The 10,828-nt window shown below is 45.2% G+C and overlaps 1 protein-coding gene across 6 annotated transcripts in view; it reads right to left on the reverse strand.

Moving 5' to 3' along the window:
• The window catches only part of COL12A1 (collagen type XII alpha 1 chain), a 170,632-nt gene extending 160,056 nt beyond the window's left edge, over positions 1 to 10,576 (reverse strand). For 3 of the 6 annotated variants that reach the window (XM_061623145.1, XM_061623139.1, XM_061623143.1), the window contains exons 1-2: positions 10,197 to 10,576; positions 3,639 to 3,746 (exon numbers count right to left, since the gene is read on the reverse strand). In XM_061623145.1, the coding sequence (XP_061479129.1) occupies positions 3,639 to 3,711 (73 nt within the window). In that variant the 5' untranslated portion in view covers positions 3,712 to 3,746; positions 10,197 to 10,576. Of the gene's footprint in view, positions 1 to 3,638; positions 3,747 to 8,770; positions 8,796 to 9,578; positions 9,753 to 10,196 lie in introns of those variants that run through there. The other 3 variants (XM_061623144.1, XM_061623142.1, XM_061623140.1) reach the window with 3 other exon arrangements.
• Between the last annotated feature and the right edge of the window lie 252 nt (positions 10,577 to 10,828).

Genomic DNA, 10,828 nt, shown 5'->3' on the forward strand with positions numbered 1-10,828 from the left:
TCATTGTGGTGCTGTGCCCACAAGCAGTCCTTTACTTTGTGACTGCAGCTGTAGCCAGGACAATGTTATGGAGCCCAAGTCACCAGCAGGACCTCCCCCAACAAACCAATGGGGAAGTGGCATAGTATGACTGCCACTTTCCTCCATGGAATGTGAAGAATGAACAGAGCAAGCAAAAGGTCTGAAATCTGCTCCAGCATATCAAAGAGTTGTCTTGAAATATATCCACCATGGGAGGGCATGCATACCCCTCACCAGATTTTGTCAATATAACACATATATACTATTTCCTCTAAGCCTCTTCAGAATCTAATGTATCTCCTTCTTTAAACACTACTAATGGGGACTGCCAGGACAAATATGCTGCACAGATTGCTACTGGTCACATCCTAGAAACTTCATTTATGTCATCATTTATTGAGCACCATCAACAAACTTAGTATTTTATAGCATAAGCACACAGAACAAAAGGATAGGTACATGCCCCAATGTGCTTACAGGAAAACAAAATCTAATACTAGGGAGAAATCAGAGGCAACAGACTTTTGGATAATGGCGAGGGCACTGAAATGTTGCAAGGAAGAAGGGTGCAATTGTCAATATGAGAGATAACCAAAGAATGGACTAGAATTTTAGCAGATGTATAGCTTCGAAAACTGAATTGAACCTGGATATAGCAAATTGCAGTCAGGACAGTGTCAGGTCCTGGAAAAGACTGATCCAACCCAAATCCACAGTGATGGCAATGGTGGTGGGGATAATAGCATCAAAGTGAACTTCATCATATGAAAAATATTTGCTATGCAACCTGATAGTCAGAAAAACATGTGTCAGTCCCAGGCTATGGTCTGAAGGAACATGAGGCCACCACCTTGCTGAAGCTAATCAGGTCTGGGTCTGGTTAGTGCCTTGATGGAAGACCACCAAGGAACCACATGTATGCCACCTTGGGTTCTATGATGAAAGAAAGGCGGGATATAAATGTAATAAATAATAAACATTTTTAAAAAGAAAAAGTAAAACATGTGTCACAATATGACACAACTCCAATATCAGACTTCTTGACTATGTTTACCTGTCCAGTTAAAACCTGCTGAAATTTTCACATAGAACCAAATAAGTGAATGCCTGGCACTTTCCTCAACACTTCTGGCACTCTTACATCAACATTACAAGTTACCAGGAGAATGCTCCCACACACAAAAAGTGTACTGTACATTGTGACTCAAAATACTTGATTGTCACCCTAAACCAGCAAACATGAAAAGTAGCTGAGGTAAGTGGGATTTGCCGGTCCCCTCTCCCCCCGCGTGTAGAATTCATACAGGTGGATAAAAGGAAGGGAAGTGACACCTGTTGAGAAAAAGGGGTGGACACTGGATATATTTATTTTCTGCCATCCTGTAAGGTGGAGGAATTAGCTACCACCTCCCTATGGATGGAGCAGCAATAGTGTGTAGCTTCCTTCCTGAGCTCTGTTGATTAAGGATGGATGAACAAAGATCCTCATATGCATACAAGAATCAAGAGGGTCCATTCAAGTTACCAGATTGCATTTGCAGTCTCACATGCAAATACATTAACATTTGGTGCTGCTCAGGAGGACACTAGCCTTGGCAGCATCTCTGTTGTGGTTAACAAGTTTTAAAGAAGAGCTTGAGTGCAGTGACCATGATGGCTATGTTCTACTTCCACTGTCAGAGGCCACATGAATACCACTTGCTGGAAACCCCAGGAGAAGAGAGTGCTGTTGCACTCTGGTCCTTCTTGCAGGCTTCCCCCATGCATATGGCTGGCCACTGTGAGAACAGGATGCTGGACTAGATGGGCCATTGGCCTGATCCAGCAGGACCCTTCTTACATTCTTAAGAATGTGATAGATGCAGAGAGAAGAGATTTTCTCTGCTCTTTCTATTTCCCTGACCAGATGTGGTTTGCTGAGCATATGCTTTAGCTCAGCTTTTCCCAACCATTGGGTCCCCAGATGTTGTTGGACTACAACTCCCATCAGCCCCAGTCAGCATGGCCAATGGACAGGAATTATGGGAACTGTAATCCAGCAACTTCTGGGGACCCAAAGGTTGGAAAAGGCTGCTTTAGCTGAATATCTCCTCCTCCACAGCAGCAAAGTGTGGGGTGGGGGCTTCCCCCCCTTCATTGAGACCAGGGGTGAAAAACCTGTGACCCTCCAGCTGTTATTCCATATCTCTGATAATTGGACATGTAGCTAGGGCTGATGGGAGCTGGAGTCCAGAAAAAACGTGGAGAGCCACAGGTTCTCTATTCCTAGTTTAGCTGGATATGGGCTGCCTTGCTCTGGCGTTGCCACTGGAGAAAAGTAGAGTATTGGGGGGGTGTTTAATGGTGACAGCAGAGAAGGGAAAACTCTTCACCCATTTAATGTACTTTAGGTGTGGTGATAGCATTGGGATGGGGAACCAGTGGCTCTCCAAATGTGGTTTGAATACAATTCCCATAATCTGGAGGGCCACAGGTTAGGCACCCCTGGGACAACAGATATGCTAGGGGTCACTCAATGCTGCTTGAAATGAGAAAGGGAAATCACAGGCTAGAGAGTATCTTTCTCACTTATGAGCACACATTCTACACTAGAACCGAGAATCCTAACTCTCTGGCACAAAGATTCCAGACTACAAATCTGACAACACAGACTGAGGGTCAGGGTCAACTTCCTTGTGGCAGTTTGGAAGGTGCAGCATAATGAGACACACACCACTTCACATGCCCAAGACCCTGCTAGACCACCAGAGTAAGCATGACCCTTTCCAGACACTTCCATGCTATGTGAGCTCCTGGTGCTAGCAGCTGCCTGGCCTGGCTCTTTGGTTAGGCCTCATGAGACTTGGGCTTCTCTGCAGCACCTGCAGTCAATAGCTATTGCTGGCATTGTGGGCAAAATGGTGGAACCTCCTGCCTTGTCTCAGATGGCAAAATGGCTTGGTCAGCCTTGCTGAGGGCCAGTCTCTGTCTGAGAAGGAATGATAGGACAGTCACGTGTACACCATAGGGTCTGCTCTTTTTCTGCCCTGTCCCTCATGATTACCTCTTTCAGGAAGGCTGTCCTCCTCCTCCTCCTCCTCCTCCCACCCACCCCCATTCTAAACAAAATACAAAGGCAGCCAGATTTTGTTGGAGTGTTTTATTTTATAAAGAGGGTTTTTTCAAAAAGAAGGGGGGAAAACAGTGCATGTGTCTATCATGTATTCACAGTACAAAGCAAGGCAATTAAGCATCTAGAGGGCATGTGTGAATGCTCCAGGGTTTCTCCTGCTTATTAAGGAGAAGATTCAAGTTGGCGCAGGTGTCCTCCTTTTCCCTGAGTTTCAGCCTCCAACAGAGAGGGAAGGAGAAAAGGAGGTCACAGGAGGACAGACACCAGCTTCTGGTTGCAAGGGACATCCAGTGTGGACAGCACACTAGAAAGACAACAAAGAGGAAGGACAGCAGAGCTACTCAGCTGGAGTTGCTCTCTGGAAGTAAACAAACCACAAAAAGGAAGGGAAGGGAGGGAAGGAAAGGAAAAAGTGCATGGGGAAGAAGTTACATTCAGAGAGAAATTGTTGCCTTGTTAAATTCTGCACCATCACTTTCAAGGAGTAAAGGAAGGAATGCCTTACCTTCAGCCTCTGTCGAGCAGAGGAAAAGAGCTGCACCCAGGGCAGCAACTACTGCAGAGAGCCTTATCTTCATTGCTGTTGGTCTGGATCACAACCACATGAATGAATCTATGAGAAGAAAAAGAGGCAGAGAATCAGCATAGATTTACTTTATTATTGTAAGTGGATGGAGAGGAGAGGACAAAATCATGTCACATTGGAGAAGCTCTAGAGCTATTTTTGCATTAAGCTACTATTTGCACCACAGTTTCTTCCCATCAAGGGCCAAATATATATTAAAAACCCAATGTTAAACAGGAGACAAATACATGAATCATATCTCCATTTAAAATTGCTTTAATTATTAGTTGGGAATCTTCCACTGTTTCATGCATGTTACCACTGTTCACATCATGTTCCCCACCCACCCATCCCAGATATCGCTGCATGCTGTCCATAGCACCTTGCTGACTAGTCTTGGATTCAGAGTCAAACTAGAGCATACATTAGCTATGTATCTGTGTCCTTAAGTACAGGGTATTTCCAAAAAAATGTCAGGCAGGGGTGCTGACCCATGATGGTTATATATGTCTCTGAATGCCAGATGTGGGAATCGCACATGGGGACAGGGCTATTGCATGCATGCCCTGCTTGCTGGCTTCCCCCAGGCATCTGGTTAACCACTGTGAAAACAGGATACTGGATTAGATGGGCCTTTGGTCTGAACCAACAGGGCTCTTCTTATGTTCTTTTTTCTTATAATTCTGAAGGGGTAGGTGGTCCGTTTACCCCCTCTTGCCGTTCTGATCCAGACTGGGGTCCCACGCTTGCAGTTTGCATTGGGGAAAAAACTCTTTGCCCTTCCACTTCACTTGCCAACTCCACCACATCTGCCAAAACCAGGGGCTTGTTTACATGGGACCCCAGATCCACATTAAAAATGCTGCTTTTTCCATCGCAATTGATTTTGACAGTTCACATACTTCCGCCCTCATTACGAATAAATTGACTTTTTTCTTTGTAGCATTCACACACGTGTGCATTTATTGCTATCAGCATTTCCTTGTTGCCGCGTCCACACATTAGCATGTTAACTGCAGAGGTGGGGAAGGGGTGGTGTTTCCCTAAATGAAGGAATAGGCGCTTGAAAGAAAGGGAATCACTCCCATCTGTGGCTGTTAGGCTGTTCCAGCGTGAGATTGGTGTGCCTTTGGCACCCCAGGACAAGCCTCAGCATGCGTTCTGGGAAACATAAAAAACCCCAAACAATTATCTTTAGAGACACATTAAAAGCAGCTACTAAAGGAAGCATTGACCGTTTAATATTATCACTCTCCGTGAGTGGAGCAGATGCTGGGATGAGACGCCAAGGCAGCTCACCTTTCCCCTGCACTTTTGGGCGCTTATAAATTACCCCAGCGGTGCCTTTGCCAGCCTCCTCTGGCCGTGGCTGCGGAAAGGGCACATGCATCAGCCCGGGGGGGGGAGAGATCCAGCTTTGGGGGGGAGCGGAGGGATGCTACGAGGCAGAAGAGGTCCTCCACACACACACTTCCTCACACACTCTCTCTCGCACACACACACGCTAGATGTAAACAACAGCACCAAAACCACAGCTCCGAGGAAGGAATTTTACGAGCTCCAGCCCTGCTACCCTCAATGAAGGGGTGGGGAATGTGATTTTGTTTAAAGGAGCGGGGGAGGAAATGTATTGGGGGGGAAGCAGGAGTAAACGGGAGAAAGAAAGGCAAGAGCAACCGGAAGTTGCTTCATCAACCGCAGGAAACAAAATGATGCTCCAAGACAGGGAAAGGGGCGGAGAAAGGGGAGGATCTTATGGTAAAGAAATTGCGCAGCCAGAAAAGGCGCTTAGAAGGTAATACACGGTAGAAGCAGGTGCAGATTTTAAAAGAAAATGCTAGGTTTTGTAGCATCCATTTAATCCGGAGTTAAAGGCAAAAGCAGTAGAATGCACATGTGTTGGGTAAAACGTCAAGTAAATGGTCCAAATTAAAAGGATCTGCAAAAAGCAGTGGATGCAGATTTTTTGGGCATTTAAATAGGCCCCAGGACAAAGTAATTGCCTTGTATACAAGGAAAGAATTCAAGTCAGTTTTACTTATACAATGCTTGATATGCACAGTCTTTTATAAACCACCCTGAGCTCCTACTGGGAGGAAGGGCTGGTTATAAATTTAATAAATAAATAAATAAGTAAAATAAACAAAACGAAGTGTTTAAAATGTCTGGATACCTGGAGGGGGACAGAAGGAAGAAGGTCTGCAGACAGTTAACTGAATTGGTTTCAAGCTACATGATGAATGATTGATGGATGCACTAGATAGATCAGAGGCTAGCAACCTATAGCTCCAGGGCCAGATTTCAGGCAGGAGGGGAGAGCTAGGAGGAGAGAAGGAGTGTGGGAGGGGAAAAAATGGGGAAAGCCAAAACAGATTGAGTGATAGAAGAGGAAAAACTGTGTGTGTGTGTGTGTGTGTGTGCGTGCGTGCGTGCGTGCGTGCGTGCGTCCGTGCGTGCGTCCCCTCCCTGGCAGCCCAGTAGGTCATGGGAAGATGGAGGGGGGCTCCACCCAGTTTTGGCTCTGCCACCCCAACCAAGCCCCCCAACAGATTACTCCCAGGAAAATGCAACCCTTAACAGAAAAAGGTTCCCTATCCTTTCAGTATCCTTTAGGGAGCAGTGTGTATGTGTGGAGGGGAGTATATTCTTCAGGGGCAGGGGTACCTCACAGCAGGGTGTTTGTTTTTCCTTTTCCCTCCCTTCCAAAAGCTTTGCCACCTAGAATGGTTGCAGTGGAGTTCATTGTTACAGAGTCATAAGAATAGTGGCAAAAATTTCTAACTTTTAAAATGCAACCCTTGCTAAAAGAGAGTGACCAAAGACGCTATTAAATGGGAGACATGTTAACAGTCATTCCCAGGTGAACACAACTTTTTTTCTTTTCTCTTTTCTTTTGTAATGTGCTTTGCAGTTGACATAAGTATCCCAGGAAAGTTGAAATGCAATTGTTAATCCAAGTTCCTGTTGTGGCCATCTATAGATTTTTTTAAAAACTGACTTTTAAAAGGGTATTTAAAGCTGCATTTTTGCCTTTCACACATACACATCAACAACAGAAGAGATAGTCAAAAGCACCTCAAGTGGCATGTGTGAAATAATAGATCGCGGAAGTGGTGGGGGATTCCATCCTCATCCTCCTTCCCACCCGTCCCAAAGGAAAAGCAGAAGCCAGCCAGCACTGAGCTCTAGTGATATCTAATTTAGAAGTTCCTTCTCTATTGAGCCCTTCCCTCTTTTCACTGAATCAACTCCAGTGACTCTTTCAGCTGTGATTTCTCCTTTTTCACAACTGTTGAAACACTTAGTTAAGGATGACTTTAGAAGTCTTGAGGTAGTTTGGAAACTGTAATAAAAACACTCTGCCTACAAATATGTGGCTCCTCAGTCCTGTCCCCCACCTTCAATAAGGTCTGAAACAAATTATACACAAGAGGATGTAACATACCACTGAAACCTGACGCCTACATCTAGTACCCTCTGATGTAGCCAGATCATTTTGTTCACAGACACTCAGAGAGAGGAGAACTCTAAAACGCAGGTGGACAACAGTCTAGAAATATGCATACTTGGCTGCAAATCTACAAACCACCTAGTCTGGTGTAATTCTACTGAATTTCTTTGAACTGTTCTGAAACAACTTATTAATTAGCACTACTCATTGTAAAGGCAGCGGTCTGGGTGCATTCCAAGCAAGCACAAGAAATGTGTGGAATTTAGTTACAGGGCATAGAATTCAGAAGCCTTAAAAACCTCAGGTTTCACTTTTAACAAAAGAAAGGGGGTTGTTGTTTTTTTGTTCTTTTGGCATTAATTATAAACATGGAAGTGTGGGTCCCATGGTCAGGTAAAATCTAAATTGATGGAAGGGGGGGAGAAAGGCTTAATAGGATCATACTTTGTTGCTCTTCCTCATGTGACATATTCAAACACATATTCAAAGCAAAAAAAATCTATGTAAATATTACATTTCCGTAATTTATACAGTCCGCAGAACTCAAAATTCTGCACCAAAGCAACCCATACTGTACACCGACAAAAATTTGTTTTTATTTTTATCATCCCTTTTCATTGTCAGTCCCTGATTTATCAATCTAATCTAGACTGGGCAGCACCTAGAATATTTTACAATTTTATACATGATAAAAAGCAGTGGTAGTGGTAAAAGATACCTTTTGGCATCAAGAAGATCTTAGTACCTATTCAGAAAAGTTATGCGGGTGCTTTTAAGTAATCTACTTGCTCAAGACTTTTTGGCCAAGATCCATCACAGATTTAGGCACTCTTAATTCCCAGTGATTAATGCTGCAAACCAATGCACACTTATTTGGGAATAAGTCCCATTTATTGGATCAAGCTGGTGGTATTCCTAATTGTGCACTGAATTGTGGGCCTTCAGCCAAAGTTCATTGTCATGATAGGCAAACCTAATTAATTTCAGTGGTCTTGTGAAGTTTTGAACCAGCTTTTTAAGACTTCCCAGTGTCCTCTTCACTCTGATAATACAAGGAAGCTAATAAAAGGGGGGGGAGGAATTAAACTTGAAAGGGTACCAAAGCCTAGACTACCAGGTTCTTGAATATCTCTAATTAAGAGGGGAGAAGTTAGTCTCCCGTGTAAAAGTGCTTTAGATTTTGATTTTTTAAAAAAAAAAAACACCCAGCTTCTGCATGACTGATAAGATCCAGAGAGAAAGAAATGCTCAAGTATAAGCAATAGACTTTAATCACTGCAAAGCGCTGCCACAAAGCAAAACAGTTGGCATAAATCATTAGGCGACTAACAGCTCAAGGGAAGAAATAGTTATGTGCTATGGGGTTTTTTAAACACACAGAGAGAAGGGATCTTTAATTACCATACGAAACTGACAAGACTCGACAATACCTTCCTAGTTCCTGCCCAAGAGCTGACACTCAACCGAAGCACGCGCAGGCACACACACATACACACGTCTGACTGCCGTATAACGAACTGGGTTTTTTTTACACAAAAATACATACATCTTGCTTTGATATCAAAACCGTCAGCCACGAGAGCAATTTTTTTAATCGCAGCCTGCCTACACCCATACATACATATGCACATTTACGTTCTCCTCTCAAGCGCCCCAATCTTGAGGCGCGGGCAAGAACGAACGTTCTTGAAATGCGTCCACGCCTCGGCACGTTTGCTTAAAACAGACATTTAAAGCAGGGTACTTTAAAGACGACGGGGAAAGACGCTGCTTGTGTCTGGCATGTTTTGTCTGAGTTAAGAGCGCCACCTTTCGAGCAGAAGCAGCAGCGCCACCCTGCAAAAAAAACCAACAACCTCGAGCTGCGCGGTTAGAAATATATTTGGGGGCTTTCCCCCCTCCCTGCTACTTTCAAACTGGAATTCCCACCATCAACACCCTTCAAAAATGTTTTTGTTTTTAATTTGGCAAAACGCTTATCTGATTCCTTAGCAACAGTTTCACTGACTTTTCTGCTTTCAGCTGCACAATTTATGAGTTGTCTTTCTTTACTTGACAGCGGCGAAGAAACACTGGATTTGTTTTATTTTGTTTTATTTGCACTGTCACCCAGACAAAAAGGCAGATCTGTCAGACGCGTTGATTCCGGCCAGAAAATCATTTCGCAGACAATGAAAACAAAAGGTTCCGCTTGCACGGCAATGCATAGCTCCAAGGCACACAAAAAAAGAGTCAGAACTCTCTGAAATGAGCAAACGTGAGCATTTTTCCTATCAACTAAACGACTGGAAATGAAGAGAAACTTACATATATGGAGCTGTTGCACAGTCAGAAAAGGGGAAGGGAGGAGGGGAGGGGGGAAGGAAAGCGCTTCCGACGCCAAGCCAGTATGGATAGAGTTGTACAATAGTGATCATGGATATACCCACCCCAACCGCTCAGCATAATAAAATGGAGAGGGGAAGATTAATCACGTTTGAAGAACTCCAGTGTCAAACCATGCCCACTTTTGTTTTAAATTCTTCTTTGATTACACGCAATCGCCAAAGGAAATTAAGACAGCAAAGAAAAAATAAAAATTATTTCTGTGCAGGCTTTCCGCAGCCACACTATTTTAACTGCAGAAGCAACAGAACGAGATACGCCCTGGTAAGAAGCCGTCGGATGCCACGCTGGTGTTTATTTCTTCCACCCTCAAAATTGTCTGTTCTTTTATAGATTGCACGGGGGAGCAGACAAAATAAATCCTCAACAATAATTTCCGATTATCAAATCCGATTCCACCAAAGATTTCAGCATTTCACGCTCCGCAGCTAATAAAATCCAAGGTTCCAGTTCAAGCTTCTGCACTTAGGATGCTAACCACAGAGAGCCCTCGCTAGCTCGGTCACAGAGAGAGAGAGAGAGGGAGGGAGAGGAGGGAGAGGGAGAGAGAGAGAACTAAGTGCACAATATCTATCATCGCAGCCGGCCTTGTGCTTGGCAGCCAGGCTGTAAGGGATTTGCCTGCAGAAGGAAAGGATTCCCTCTCCACCGCGCGCACAGACCTTTGACGGCAGGACTACCGGGAACCGAGGCTGAGCCGGCGCCCCGCAGCTGGAGGACTAAGGAAGGAGGCAGCAGCTGAAAGAGGTCCAAGGCACCTTGGAGAAGGGTGCGGCCAGTAGCAGTAGCGGCCGCGAGAGGAGACGCCTAGGATGGCTGGTGAGACTGCCGTCGCGAGGGGTCGTTCTGTCAGGGAAGCCTTGCTTTCTCCAAGTGGGAAGAGCCTCTCCCCAGTCTTGCTACTTAATAGAGGGCTGTTCCCAATCCTCAACTTGTCTCTTGTAAGCGGTTACGAAACGACGGCGGGAAAGGTGGAAGGCTGCCACGGGATGATCTATGTGCTCCTTTCTCCTCTCCAGCAGGGCTAGGGAAAGAGGCAGCTCGCCTTCTGGAAAGTTGCGCATACCTCTCAGCATTCCTGAGGCATGAGGAGTCCCGGCGAGCGCAACAAACAGTCCGCCGCAGAAGAGCTAGCAGGACAGAGGAGAGGAAGGGAGGGGGGGAGGGGGGGAGGGGGGAATAGAGAAAGCCGTGAGGGGGCAGTGGCCGCCTAGCCAAGAACACACATAGCTCTCTGGGCTCCTCTACTCCGGAGCCAAGCAGCAGCCGGCGCGGCAGGCGCTTGGCTGAGGCA

Source organism: Rhineura floridana, chromosome 4 (assembly GCF_030035675.1).
Source record: "Rhineura floridana isolate rRhiFlo1 chromosome 4, rRhiFlo1.hap2, whole genome shotgun sequence".
Lineage (NCBI taxonomy): Eukaryota > Metazoa > Chordata > Lepidosauria > Squamata > Rhineuridae > Rhineura > Rhineura floridana.